This window comes from Aquarana catesbeiana, linkage group LG01, assembly GCF_042186555.1.
Source record: "Aquarana catesbeiana isolate 2022-GZ linkage group LG01, ASM4218655v1, whole genome shotgun sequence".
Classification (NCBI taxonomy): domain Eukaryota; kingdom Metazoa; phylum Chordata; class Amphibia; order Anura; family Ranidae; genus Aquarana; species Aquarana catesbeiana.
This window is the reverse complement of record NC_133324.1, coordinates 836,550,794-836,566,378: the sequence shown is the minus strand read 5'-3', so window position 1 is coordinate 836,566,378 and position 15,585 is coordinate 836,550,794. Positions and strand designations below refer to the sequence as shown.

General features: G+C 43.3%; 1 protein-coding gene across 4 annotated transcripts in view; it reads right to left on the bottom strand.

Annotated features, from left to right (window-relative positions):
* PDS5A (PDS5 cohesin associated factor A) overlaps window positions 1-15,585 on the bottom strand; it is a 165,950-nt gene that overhangs the window by 78,104 nt on the left and 72,261 nt on the right. For all 4 annotated transcript variants that reach the window (XM_073608602.1, XM_073608623.1, XM_073608617.1 and 1 more), the window contains 3 exons: window positions 9,268-9,413; window positions 7,224-7,375; window positions 2,187-2,300 (listed from right to left, as the gene is read on the bottom strand). In XM_073608602.1, coding sequence (XP_073464703.1) covers window positions 2,187-2,300; window positions 7,224-7,375; window positions 9,268-9,413 — 412 coding nt within the window. The remainder of the gene's footprint in view (window positions 1-2,186; window positions 2,301-7,223; window positions 7,376-9,267; window positions 9,414-15,585) is intronic.

Sequence of the window (15,585 nt, the reverse complement as noted above, 5' to 3'; positions counted from 1 at the left end):
ACCCCAGAATCCTCAAAAGAAAGATCTGTTCTTTTGGACACCTGCGACATAGGGGCATCTAATGTTGGACACTTAAAGAAAACCTCCTCAAAGTCAGGCTGAAAAGGAAATCATCTTTTGTGTCCTCTGGATTGGAACAACCTTTTTTCAGGTTCTTTCCATTCAGATAGAATCATGTCTCTAAGAGACTGACGTACCGGAAAGGTTCTAGATTTCCGTCCCCGAAGGCCCCTATACATTTTATCCTGCACAGATTGAGCATGCTGTGGTATCTCAATCTGCTCTGAGGTATAAATTGCTTTTAATAGTTCATCAATATCCTCCACTGGACAAAGATACTTGGATGAGCTACCTGTATCCTCCTCTGATGCAGACTTTTCATCAGATGAAGAGACTGAATTCTCACCTTCCTCCAGATCAGAGGTATTGCGTGAACTAATAGTCTCAGATACTAATAAGGGAAGGGACCTGGCAGACGTTGAGGGATCTTGAGCTATGGGTCTAGAGGAGGAAGGGCCTATACTAGCAACCCTGTCATTCAGTGACCGAAAAGAGTCCACTACCTCCTTCATAGAAGTCATTAACTTCTTAAAGGAGGAAGACTCTGAACTAGCTCTGGGTGGGATACAATCCTCACAAAATAGCTTTTTGTAACTATCAGAGAGCCTGGCTCTACAGTTCCCACATTTCTTCTTCACCAGTTTGGCCTTGCGGGCAGTATGGGACCCGGATGCTGCCGCTGGTTCAATACGAGCAGATGTTCCATCCTCGGACCTGTCCTCAAGCTCCATGAAGCAACCGGAGAACGGTCGCAGAGAAGACTGCTGCTGTACCGCAAAAACTGCACCTAGAATGGTGTTTTTAGCAGGCCATTCCCCTGCAGCATGTCCTCAGTGTCTCCACACTATGCTCCTTATGAGAACTCGGCGTCCGGAAGTGCGTCATGTGACTTCCGGTTCCGGCGCCATCTTGCTGCATCACCGGAAGTCCTCCTGACACCATCTTGGTACACCGGAATGAAGCATTTGGGAGGACACATTTCCAGACAGCAGCGCTGGGGAAAAGAAGGGAAAGTAACCCTTAGAAATAGGGAACCCTTCTGGTACAGACCATCATCCAGGACTTGGCCACAACTAGTACTGGATGAAACCAGAGAAGGGGGGTCCACCAACCACAGTTACCAGACCATAGGAAATCAAAAAACGTGTCGGTGCTCCTGGAGGGACTGGAAACAAAACAACTGAGGGTCAGAGGAAAGGGAGGGGCCTTTTAAATTCTGATTTGTGTTTCCTGTAGAGGGCGGAGCCGATCATCTCTCAAGTAGCTGTCCTGGAAGGTGAGGGGGGAAATAAACCTATGAAAGCCGCCGTCGCACCCCCCGGGAGAGGGGGGTGGTGGATACAAGCTGCTGTTGTACCTCCCTTCCACCAGGGGGAAAATGTTCTGGATGAGGAATTCCCCCTGGCTTGCTGAGACCACACACACGTGCTGTTTAGCTGGGACTTCTGAGCTGACTGAGAAGCAACGTACTAAGGTATGCATTTACTCCCTCTAGTGGAGACTTTAGGCATGACAACATTTTACATATGGAAGAAAAAAAGCATAGGTGGACTTTTTACAGTTCCTAGGCTTCTTCCCTTACCTTTTCCTCGCTGCAGGATACTGCTGTAACAGACAGATCTAAACTTCACCCATCACGGCGGGCTGCATTAGCAAACCTTCAAGGAACGGGTCCCTATTATAGGGGTTCCACTCCCTTGGACCTGTATAGCGCCCCTCAGGAAAAACTTTAGGTAATGTAGCATGACCAAAACGTCCTGGGGTCCAGCCCTGCAAAGAGGGGTTACAGGCAAAACCTTGTGCTTCATATAAGCCACCCACCTTGAATGGATCCGGTCTATGGAGGCTATTTAAATCAAGCAGGGATCCCTCCAGCTTTGGAGCTCTTCAGAGCACATCTTCACTTGTGACCAACACCTTAGACACTGGCGAAAAAACTGAGGTACTCCTGGAAGGAGGAGGGGTTAAGGAGGAGTGAACTTCCTGTATTGGGTATACCAGTGCCCATCACCTGAAGGTGCCTATATAACCACATAGTGATGACTATGACTGTTCCTTTCCAGGTACACAGGCTGTATGACTGTTACATTATGCAAAATGACAGACCACCATCATTCATCACTCACTTTACAGCATTAGGGTCCAGGCTTGCATACAAATAATAGAGACATTTCATTCTTTCTTCTGTTTCCAGATTGTGAGGAACTATGTACTGAGCAAAGATTTTCTCTACAAGTAACCTGAAAGAGGGAGAGAATGTTAGTACAATATTAGACCTACAAGCAATTATTTGCTCGATTTACATTTTCTATGCAACAACCCAGTCTAGAACTTTGAAATACATCAGTATCATAAAAGACTTACAGCTGAATTAAAAAAAAGATTGCAAAGAGTTAAGGTTGTCTAGACAAGTTAACGCTTGCAATATACTGTTCAATGCAGCCTGCTATGGCTCAGTGCAAGTAACCTGCAGAAAAGCCGCAGGTGCACTGCACCTGCAGATCAGTGTGAAAGCAGCTCAATAGTTGTTAAGCCTTTTATAGGTGCAAATACGTCCATTGCAAAAGCTTTTAGGCCCAATGTATGGGTTTACATACACTGTCCTTTTCCTCTTGCAGCTGCTGCATTGCTCTTCAGGCTGCTATAAAGGATTAGAAGCCAAGTGCACTTTGTATCACTGTCTGGGACAGGAGCTACAGAGGAAGCATTGGTTTCTGCTCCCTCTGCAAACGGAGCCGGCTTACTGCACTCTGATGATCTAAAATGGCAGGGCGGCATGCCCAGATTACGGTCAACAAGTTGCCGACCCCAGGCATGCATTTCCCTAGCTTAAGGTCACAGGCCACATCATCGGGTCATGGGTTGAGCACCCCTGGCTTAAGGCAACTCTTCAATACATGCCTATTTCCCAAGGGTTTCATTTCTATAACAGCAAGTAAAGAAAACACCTGTGGATCAGCCAGAAATTCAGTGTGTGCCTAACTCCCTGTTTGGGCCAACACAACAGTGCCTTTTCTGTACTGAAATTCTGATCAGCATTGCAGACCGTGTATGCTGGACTACAGAATTTCACCTATCCTTCCCCTTTCTGGTGAATGGACACAAAAGGCAGGAACCCCCACCCAGGCATAACCCTTACCAGCACAAGTCTGTTTTGTAGCAATCAACGAAGAACAGACAAGAGGGGAGAGATCTCCATGTCCTGTAATCCAAATAATGAACTCCAAGCATAGGAGTTAAAAAGGTAAACCAAAAATCTTAAAACTGCATAACAGAACATGGAGAACTTAAGACTACTGGGGATATCCTAAAGTACTGAATACAAAGGGGTGGGCAGAACAGCACTAAGGCCAAACACACCCAAAATCCAAAAGCAGAAAAGCAAAGGGGAATTTCACTACAAAGCCACCTACAAGACCTTCCACCCAAAAATGGCACGCACAGGAGGTTTGATCATCAACCTGTCAGAACTTGGTTAAAAACCACTTCCTTTCATATGGCTTTGTCAACTGAGTGGGGATATCTGAATGATGCCTGCAGCTAAAGGCATCATGCAGATATCTTCATTTAAAGCCTGCGATTCCCTGCACTGCAAGAACAATCATAGCAGCCTGCCTGTACGATCGGCGAGAGGAAGACGGAATTGGTCCATTCCAGAAGTTTACCATAGAGAATCCTGAGGCCAGATGGCCCCTGGAAGTCTCTGTAATCTTTCGGAGGCTGGGCAAAGTTATGACGTCATGCTTGGTCTCTGCATTTAAAAAAATGCTGCATCGGCTGGGAAGCCAGGATTTTTTTTTTCAGGCTTCCCAGCCTAAAGGGAGGCGAGATGTGGGGATTTATTGACCTCAGATCTCGCTGTAAAAGGAGGACCAGTCACGCACTTTTCCTATTACAAGAATGTTTACATTCCTTGTAATAGGAATAAAAAGTGATAAAAAATAAAAAAAAGTTAAGTGTCAAAATAGAAAAATTAAAGCAAAACAACAAAAAAAAATAATGTTTTAAGCGTCCCCACATGTTCGCGCGAAGAAGCGAACGCAACTTGCGCCCACATATGTAAACGATGTTCAAACCACATGTGAGGTGTTAGAGCGAGAGCAATAAAATTAAAGTGTCGCCTATGGGGATTTTTAAGTACCGAAGTTTGGTGCCATTCCACGAGTGTGCGCAATTTCAAAGCGTGACATGTTAGGTATCCATTTACTTGGTGTAACATCTTTCACATTATGTACAATAAGTAAAAGCAAACAGGGTCACTTATCCAGTTCTCAAGATAAGAAGTTAAACTAAGCAGCTGCTGTAATCAAATATAAAACATTAAGGAGAAAGCAAAAAAGTGCCAAACAAAAAGGTCCTTTCCAGCTTAAGCAGCGCTCAAAAAAAAAAAAAACCCACACCCCCGGAATCCTCTTATTCCACTCAAGCTTAGCTATTGCACGTACGCAAAGATATTTAAAACACCATTCAGGTATAATATACACTGCTGGTGAAAGCAGTTCCAATAATCTCACTACCTCAGAAAGAAACAAATCGTTCATGGTGGTTCCCGGGAGAGACTCGGAACAAAACCCCAGTGCAGCAAGCCGTGTGGTTTCGGCTAAATATATCTTTGTGTAAGTGCAATAGCTTAAGAGTCGGGTGTTTTTGAAACAATAAAAAAGTTTGCAGTTTCACACTGAGGATTCCTTTTACTTCTATATGCTTGAGTGGAATAAGAGGATTGCGGGTGTGTGCAGTCTGGAATGTTCAGGATCAGGACGCCATATCTCTGTCGATTTGATAGTTACTGAAATCGCACGCTGATGTCCTCTAGTTGCTGAGATAAAGCTAGATTGATTCACTAAGGCGATTGATAATTAGGAGCCCAGTGAGTGCAAGTGGAATCACAAGGTGTGGTGACGGTGGAACATTTCTGCAATGATATGAACTGTCTCATGAGAAATTATTCAACACCTGGACTGTCACAATGTTTATATTTTTAGAGTGCTGCTTGCTCATATGCATTTTTTTTTAACTTTGTGTTTTTTTTTTTTGTTTTGTTTTTTTGAGCGCTGCTTAAGCTGGAAAGAACCTATTTCTTTGGAACCTTTTTGCTTTCTCCTTAATCTTTCACATTATGCAAAGAAATTGGACTAACTTTACTTTTTTTTTTATAAATGCATAAAAGTTTAAAAATAAAAAAAAAGTTTGAAAAATGACTGCGCAAATACCATGCGAGATAAAAAGTTGCAACGGCCACCATTTTATTCCCTAGGGTCTCTGCTAAAAAAAAAACATAATGTTTAGGGGTTCTGAGTAATTTTCTAGCAAAAAAAAAAAAAAAGATGATTTTTACACGTAGAAGTAAAGTGTCAGAATTGGCATGGGTAGCAAGTGGTTAACATGCAAAGAGAAGACCAGGTAGAAGCCTTAAATACTTAAACAAAACTTAAGTTTGATGCTGAATAACTCAGGAAGAACTGACACTCCTGGTGGAACAAGAAAGGAGAAACCTTGCCCTTGATAACACAAATCTGAAAAATGAACTGACGAATTCACCTAGAAATAAGAGGAACAAGAAGTAGCCTGATCCCTTCTAGGAACCTCATGCAGGACAGAGGGAATCAGACGAAACAAAGCTATAGACTTCAGATATACTTGAAAAGCTCAATGATCATCCAAAAAGTGAAGCACCTTCTTCTTGTAATGCTTAGGACAAAAAACAGCAACACTGTGAGAATCCATATGAACCTGTCAAATTCAGCTGTGCAGGAAAATCCATATCCATTTACTCAAACAGGCTGCCTGCATGCAGCTCGGCAATAGGACAGAAAAGTAAACAAAGGGCCTTTCATGCTGTGCAGGGCTAAGCGCCCATGTGGATGAGCACCAATTAACCACTTGCTTACTGGGCACTTAAACCCCCTTCCTGCCCAGGCCAATTTTCAGCTTTCAGCGCTGTCACTCTTTGAACGACAATTGTGTGGTCATGCTACACTGTACCCATATGAAATTTTTATCTTTTTTTTTCACACAAATAGAGCTTTCTTTTGGTGGTATTTAATCACTACTGGGGTTTTTATTTTTTGGCTTAACAAAAAAGACCGAGAATGTTTGAAAAAAAAAAGTATTCATAGTTTGTTATAAAATTTTGCAAACTGGTAATTTTTCTCCTTCACTGATGGGCACTGATAAGCTGCACTGGTAGGTGGGCACTGCTTAGCAGCAGTGGGTCTGGAGTGTGTGGGAAGGGTGTCCCATTTAGTCCAGATGGTAATCTGCTTTCATTTTTTCTCCTCACGCTAAAAAGCAGATTACCGGCTCTGTTAAAATCACATGATCAGCTGTCATTGGCTGACAGCTAATCACGTAGTAAGGGGCCCCTTACTCTGATCTGTGATCAGCCGAGTCTCATGGACTCGCCAAACATCAGAGCGAGCCACGCAGGCATCGCATGCACGGGAGGACATACATGGACACCCTCCCAGCAATTTAGGCCCACGATGTAGCCTTCTTTCGGCTATAGCGCGGGCGGCAAGAGGTTAAAGCAGTTTTTCACTACAGGAACATGGCAAAAGGAAAAAAAAAAATGCTGGAACATTATCTGGAAGAGGGGAGAGGGAGACTTGAGTTTAGGATGGGTAATATTTGGACACCATTACATCACCACTCAGCAGCACTCCTTGACATAGGTCAATTTAGGAATCAGAAAGGAATCCTTTCTAAATACCACTCTTGGGAACCTTTGGTTGGCAATTTTTTTGGGCATGAAGTCAGTTATTGTGTTTCATAAATATAAAAATTAAAAAAAAAGAAATGTTCTTATATTCTTTCAATGCTCTAGAACAGGGGTAGGAAAGCTCAACACCCCAGCTCTTTAGAAACTACAAATCTCTTCAAGCCTCCACCTCTGAGTCATTACTGTGGTTGCCCAAGTCTTGCAAGGTTTCATGGGATTTGCAGTTTCACCACCGCTGGAGTGCCAAGATTGCCTGCCCCTGCTCTGGAAGAATGAATCAGCATCTAGCTTCTAACAAGAACAGCTTTTTCTCCACTTAGAAAACCAAGCAAATAGGTAAGCGATCCTTTGAATTGACTGTTTCCTTGTCATTCTAGCACCCCACATTTGCACAAATGTTAATTTCCACAACCTTGTAATCAAGTTTATAACAGATACTTACTTGTCATCAATGCTGTTTTGATAGTAAATATGCAGAAGTTTATCCTTTATCCAGTTAACTTTTTCTGCAGCTTCCTTCCCAGCTTCAGCATGCAGGCAGTATTTCTTATATAGCTGGGCAAGGCCCATCATTGCTTCTTTCCTTACTCTCCACTAGAGGGCGAGAGAGTGCGTGTTTAGAGAGACTGAATGGTTGACAGCAATACATTGTGTACAAATGTCACTTTACAAAAACACACAACCTTAGGAATTACTACTTAGCAAGAGCCAGTGGGATCAATGTCCTGTCCAAGAATATTGGCCCACTTCTGTAGTGTGAGCCAAGAAGGCTAGAACAAAGATAGTAGCATACAAGCCAAGGAGTAAATAGAATGGAAAAAAGATTACAATTTCATATCTGTAGTGCTTGGAAAGATCAAAACATCCCATACAGAGGAGGCAGCAGCCTTGTTAGTTGGGATAGGGGTAGATCCACCACAGAAGCAGAGGGCCACTTCTAAAGAAAGTCCTCTGTGTGGGGGGAGGACAACAGAAATGTTTTTGAGGGACAAAAGGTGCTATTAGGTGTATAACCAGATTAATAAGGTACGCTAGGGAAACACCTTTCACAGCTTAGAATATGATGCGTGCCTTGCTAGAAGGGGTACTGAGAAATCATCTAGATTCCACAATCTTCCAGCTGATGACTTAAAGCGGTATTACACCCAAAAACAAAAATGGAATATATTGCAGTTTACCAATCCTTACACGTACATAGTGGCTGCATTTTTTTTTTTTTTTTTAGGCATTTTCCCCTGTTTTTACCTGGTAATATGGCCAGTAACACGTGTCCTCATATATTGAAGTGTCCTGACTCTGGATGAAGGAGCACAGGGGGCACATCTGGACATCAGCACGGTCAGTCTGGGGGGAGGGGGGTGTTGGATGTACTAACTAATTTAGATACACTAACAAAAGCCAATAGACCAGCTAACACTTTTTAAGCAGCTACAGCAAACAGTTTTTTTTTGAGGGGGATAACTGTATTACACAAATAAGATGTGATCATTGTAAGCACCCCTGCTTTTGTTAAATGGTTTGTCCCATCCCTGTAAACAGAGACTTCTGCAGGAGAGCTTGTTCTTCAGACTTACTGTCTGGTGAAAAGCGAAGTAGGCAAACCTAAAATATAAAATGAATGCAGCCACCTCTGAGAAATTCTAAGCTGCAATTAAATGTGTTTGCTTTTGGGTTTAATACTGCTTGAAGAGGGAAAACCTTGCAAAACTATCAAGAACAGCAGAGCTTAAAGTGGAGTTCCACCCGCTTTTACAACTTTGTCTTAAAGTAAACCCCCCCCACACCTCTCATTTTTGGATAATTAAATTTTTTTTCCTGTCTTACATCTTTTGAAGTACATAGTGCACTTTTGTTCAAGCTCGGCCGCGGCGCAGTGCATCACTACTTCTTCTGCGGCGAGCCCTCCTCCTCCTGGGACCTGTGTGTTTCCCAGAAGAAGATGGGGCCATTCAGAAAGCGCAGCGCAACTCACACATGCACAGTAGGAAACTGGCTGTGAAGCCTGAAGGCTCCACTGCCAGTTACCCTTAGTTACAATGGCAGCGCCGGCACCCAAGCCAATAGATGGATCGGCCTTGGCCCGACATCACGGGCTCCCTGGACAGGTAAGTGTCTTTATTAAAAGTCAGCAGCTACAGTGTTTGTAGCTGCTACTTTTACAAAAAAAACTTGAGGGTGGAACTTCCCTTTAAATATGAAATAAATAAGTTACACTTTAATTAAGCTCCCTGATATTACCAAAGTCGCAGGGTGTGTTTGCGCATTAATAATAAAAAAAAAAAAACACAACACCACACACTATATATATATATATATACACATACACACACACACTTTATATATAAATAAAATAATACATAAAAAAAAGGTAAAAATGCAACAAATACACAAAACAGAATGAATAACTATGTACAAGTAGTAAACAGGTTTTTAAAAAGTGATCCTCATTAAATTCACAATGTACACAAGCAGACATTCTGGCTTACCCTTTTATCCAATGTTCTCTCACGTACAAACCCAAGTAGCTGGTCATTTACTAGAGAAAGGTCTTTCTTCCCAGCAGTTATTATAGTTACTATAACATCATGCCGGATTGCCTCTTCAGGATCGTGAGACCTCACCTTCAGGAACTCTGCAGACAACATTTGCACAAATCAAAATCTTTGTGTATGAAATTATATTAACCCCTTAATGCCTGAAGGTAAATTAAATATTAACTACTGAACGCAGTTTTGAAATGCTGGCATCTGTGAGCAAAATTGTACATATCATAACTACTTAAATGTATCCAAGTAAAGTATGTTTTTTTTCCAGGATAAATTTGGCCTTTATTTGGTGGCAGATGTTGAAAAATATCGCCGATTTTATTATCAAAGAAAAAACTCTGGCTAGGAGACAAAGATGCAAAAAGCTGAGCATGGCTGGTAATCAATCCATGCTGGGATAAGAAATGTATCAGATAATTTACTGGGGAAAGTTTATCCTATTGTGCTCAAGGTGTTAGACCAAATAACACTGAGGGGTTCAGGGCTGGTTCACACCACAAAAATGCACTCCAGATCCATTCTGGATGAGTTACTTAATGCGTGTTTTTGGTGCATTCCAGTGCATTTTTGATGCGCTTCCAGATGCATTCCAGATGCTTTTTTTCACTGTACTGGGGTCTGGCGCATTTTTGATGCGTTCCAGTACATTCCAAGAAAAATGCAGCATGCCCTATTTTTTTCTGAAACTGTAAAGCCCTGGAACTGACTGCACTGGTGTGAACTATGCCATTAGAAACCATATAACCTACTTCGTTTTTGATGCAGAAAGAAAAAACGCACTGGACTGCATGTGGTGTGAACTGGCCCTAAGTCTATAGTTAAGAGCACAGAAAGAAAATAGGATTTTTTTTTGTCATACTTACCTTTCAAAAACCTTTTCTTTGAATACATTACGCAAGACAGAGTTACGCTACTCATCACTTACTGGGTTATACGTGAACAAGAATGTTGCACTTAAATGAAATAAACAGTAAATAATAATAGTCACAAAACGTGACAATAGTGAAAGTTTGAATGTTACGTCACCAACTTTTTTCACCTTGTGCCACCAAAAAAAAAAAAAAAAAAAAAAAATAGAATGTGCTCTTACCAAAGAGCGTTGACCACCTATTACAGGGGATTAACATAGGCTTGTATGTCTGGAAAAACTCCACGTCTGTAAAAAGGTCCACTCAACATAAACGCCAAGCCACCACCGGTGAAAAACAGGTTTCTTTTACTCCAACCATGACATCAGGCCATATACCCCAAATTAGAGACAAACACCACAATAGTGTGAAACCTTTTTTACAGTGGGGCAAAAAAGTATTTAGTCAGCCACCAATTTTGCAAGTTCTCCCACTTAAAAAGATGAGAGGCCTGTAATTGTCATCATAGGTATACCTCAACTATGAGACACAAAATGTGGAAACAAATCCAGACAATCACATGGTCTGATTTTTGAAAGAATTTATTTGCAAATTATGGTGGAAAATAAGTATTTGGTCACCTACAAACAAGCAAGATTTCTGGCTCTCACAGACCTGTATCTTCTTCTTTAAGAGGCTCCTCTGCCCTCCACTCATTACCTGTATTAATGGCACCTGTTTGAACTTGTTATCAGTATAAAAGACACCTGTCCAAAACCTCAAACAGTCACACTCCAAACTCCACTATGGTGAAGACCAAAGAGCTATCGAAGGACACCAGAAACTAAATTGTAGACCTGCACCAAGCTGGGAAGACTGAATCTGCAATAGGCAAGCAGCTTGGTGTGAAGAAATCAACTGTGGGAGAAATAATTAGAAAATGAAAGACATACAAGACCACTGATAATCTCCCTCGATCTGGGGCTCCACACAAGATCTCACCCCGTGGGGTCAAAATGATCACAAGAACGGTGAGCAAAAATCCCAGAGCCATACGGGGGGACCTAGTGAATGACCTGCAGAGACCTGGGACCAACGTAACAAAGGCTACCATCAGTAACACACTACGCTGCCAAGGAATCAGATCCTGCAGTGCCAAATGTGTCCCCCTGCTTAAGCCAGTACATGTCCGGGCCCGTCTGAGGTTTGCTAGAGAGCATTTGAATGATCCAGAAGAGAATTGGGAGAATGTCATATGGTCAGATGAAACCAAAGTAGAACTGTTTGGTAGAAACAAAACTCGTCGTGTTTGGAGGAGAGAGAATGCTGAGTTGCAACCAAAGAACACCATACCTACTGTGAAGCATGGGGGTGGCAACATCCTGCTTTGAGGCTGTTTCTCTGCAAAGGGAACAGGACGACTGATCCGTGTACATGAAAGAATGAATGCGGCCATGTATTGTGAGATTTTGAGTGCAAACCTCATCCCATCAGCAAGAGCATTGAAGATGAAATGTGGCTGGGTCTTTCAGCATGGCAATGATCCCAAACACACTGCCCAGGCAACAAAGTTGTGGCTTAGTAAGAAGCATTTCAAGGTCCTGGAGTAGCCTAGCCAGTCTTAAGATCGCAACCCCATAGAAAACCTTTGGAGGGAGTTGAAAGTCCGTGTTGCCCAGCGACAGCCCCCAAACATCACTGCTCTAGAGATCTGCATGGAGGAATGGGCCAACATACCAGCAACATTGTGTGAAAACCTTGTGAAGACTTACAGAAAACGTTTGACCTCTGTCATTGCCAAAGGGTATTTAACAAAGTATTGAGATGAACTTTTGATATTGACTAAATACTTATTTTCTACCATAATTTGCAAATAAATTCTTTCAAAAATCAGACAATGTGATTGTCTGGATTTGTTTCCACATTTTGTCTCTCATAGTTGAGGTATACCTATGATGACAATTACAGGTATCTAATCTTTTTAAGTGGGAAAACTTGCACAATTGGTGGCTGACTAAATACTTTTTTGCCCCACTGTACCAGGATTTAATGAAGGTAATGCACTTGCATGAAAAGACGAATAAAACGTCATTTACTGGACACAGTCTTTTCATGCAAGTGCAACATACTTGCTCACCCATTTCATTTTTGTGATAATATCTCACTTGATTGTTGCAGCTGCAATTGTTTTTGTTCATCATAAGCACAGTTTATTTTCGATTTTTTACTACTGGGTTATACACCATCTTCCGGTGAATGGACACTGGTAGACAGAAAGTCCGCCCCTATATAACCCCTCCCATACAGGAAGACTTCAGTTTTGTAGCAAGCACTGAATTCTCAATAGAGGGGAGAGACCTCTGTGTCCCGTGATGTATTAAAAAAGATTTTACAGGTAAGTATGACGAAAAAAATCTTATTTTCTTTAGCATACATCACGGGACACAGAGTTAGGCTATTATTCAGTACTTACTGGGACATCCCAGAGCAATAGCCTTGAGGTGAGGGAGACACTCTGCCAAACAAAAATAGCCATCAGACTTTAAAAACGGCAGCTTGTAGTACACTCCGGCTGCTCCAACATCTACCTGATAAAATCTTGTGAACGTATGCACTGAAGACCAGGAAGCAGCCTTACAAATCTGAGCCACAGATACCCGATGGCGAAAAGCCCAGGAGGTTCCTACACCCCTGGTAGAATGAGCTCTCACCCTGAAGGGGGTAGCCCTACGTTTTAGACCATAGGCCTGAACGATCAATTGGCAGACCCAATTGGCAATCAAAGCTGCCTGTCACTTCTTGGTCCTTTTTTTTTTTTTTTTTTTTTTTTTTTTTTTTTTTAACCAGGAGTCTGATTCTCGGATCTCTGCAGATCTAGACAAAAACTCCGACTGCCCAAGAAAAAAAAAGGCAAAACAATGTCCTGGTTTAAATGAAAGGCAGACACCACCTTCAGCAAGAAGAAAGGAATAGGACGCAACACCACTTTGTCGCGGTGAAGAATTAGGAATGGTTCCCTACATGAAAGGGCTGCCAATTCCGACACCCTTCTAGCCGAGGTGATGGTCATCAGGAAGGCTAGCTTGTGTCACAGCAAGGCTAATGGAATTTCCTTGATAGGCACAAATGGTTGTTTCTGTAACACAGACAGCACCAAATTTAGGTTCCAAGGACACATAGGTGACCCAATGGGGGGAAGCAAACGAGTTGCCTCCTGCATAAAGGTTCTGACGAGCGAATGGGAGGCTAAAGGACTTTGGAAGAATACCAACAGGGCCGAAATCTGACCTCTGCTGGTACTTAAAGCCAATCCGATTTCCACAGCCGACTGTAGAAAAGAGAATTCTCCCAATCACGTATTTCTGAGGATGCCATTTTCTGGCTTCTCCTCAAAAGGAAACCTTTTTAGGTTACCGGAAAAAAAAAAAAAAAAAAAAAAGAAGGGTTTTCTCTGGATTTTCCCATTCTAATTTAATCGTATCAAGAAGGGAACTATGCACTGGGAACACTCTAGCCTTTTTCTTATGCATGCCTTCATACATAAGGTCATGTTTAAACAGTACTTTCTCCTATTGTATCTCAAGAGACGCATAGATAGCCTGCATCTTTAACTAGGCTGTTTTTGCAAATGCAGCAGACTGCTTTACTCCATGAGGAGCTCAATTTGCGAAACTGCACACTTCCCTTTAGGTGGCTGTGTCTGGGCCTTGTCATGAGTCTTGGCCTGAAAAAGAAAACAAAATGACCACCAGTTTGTAATTAAAGCCACTCAAATATTCCATAACACCCCCGTGCAGGAGAGAGGAAAAAGGTGCCCCCTTCACCAAGTCCCACAATATACAAGGGGAGACCCACAGGATTTGCAAGGGTGTATAAGTACTCCAAGCTTACCTGTGAGGTGCTGGTGCCTGCATCCGCTGCCTGTGCAGGTGCCGCAGAGAAATCCAACCTGCTCCTGTGGTGGTCCACAGCCTCTGCTGCGTCTTCACCCTTGTAAACACCAGCCGCCCAGTGTCTACTGCTCGCGCCTTTGACAGGCTGATTACGTCAGCCGCCTCGGAAGTGACCCGCCTGGCACTTCCAGTGGGCCAGCTTGGACCGCAGTGGCTCTGCCCCTCCAGGCGCTTACCGCTTTCCTCTGCACCATCAGCCAGTGGGGAAGCACACCGCTCGGGACCGCACTGAGGACAGAAGACAGCTGCAACCCCCTACTCCCCAGGTGGAGGTGCCGCTCTGGGACTGAGAAGGTAGGAAATCTCTCCCTGACAGGAGCATCGCTTATGAGACTTAGGGAAACCAGGTAACATGTTAACCCCCGTCAGGAGGGAAAATAGGATTTTTGTACTCATCGTAAAATCCTTTTCTCTGATGTTAATTGACGGACACAGCACTTTAATCTTGACCTTAGGGGTTATATCGCCACCTTTAGGAGAGGACTAGGCAGAACAAATAAAAAACAGGGGGCTGTCCTACTGGCTATAACCCCTCACTCTGTTCCCAGCAGCTCAGTTCGTCAAAAAGCAGTATTAACATAATTAGGAGGGGTGGGTGCTGTGTCCGTCAATGAAAATCAGAGAAAAGGATTTTATGGCGAGTACAAAAATTCTATTTTCCCTTTCGTTCATTGACGGACACAGCACTTTAATCTTGACCTTAGGAATGTCCCCAAGCAGTGTCAAAACGAGGGGTGTGAACACAGAGAAAATAAACTCCACTCACCACCAAAAAAACTCCCCATCAGGGGAGTCACAACCTCAGACGGCCGCCTGCAAAACCTTGCGGCCGAAGCATGCATCCGAAGATGCGTCCAGATCGACCTTGTAAAATTTGGTGAAAGCGTGTACGGACAACCAGGTAGCCGCCTTACACCCAGAGAAAGACATTTGATGCCAGAAAACACCAATCGCCCTGGTAGAATGCGCCGTGACGGGGAAGGGAGGCACCCGCCCCCTATGGCATAAGCCTGAACAACCATCTGTCTGATCCCCCGAGAAATGGTGGCCGAAGAGACCGCCAGGCCCTTCCTCGGACCAGCCACCAAGACACAGAGTCCGACCTCTGAAAAGGAGCAGTGGCAGACAGATACACCCGCAGGGCCCGGACCACATTCCTAGAATGTAACGCGACCTCCTCGGGATGCAACGGCCGAGGACATAAGGCCGGAAGCACAATGTCCTCGTTTAAATGGAAGGTCAAAACAACCTTTGGAAGAGAAGAGAGCTGCGGACGCAGCACCACCTTATCCTCATGTAAATAAAGAGACTTGCATGACAAGGTCGCCAACTAAGAAACCCGCCTTGCAGATGTAATAGCCCTAGAAAGACTACTTTCTGAGAGAGCGTCAATAAAGGGATCTCCTTAATGTTTTCAAACGGTGGTTTCTGACCCACCGAAAGCACCAGATTCAGAT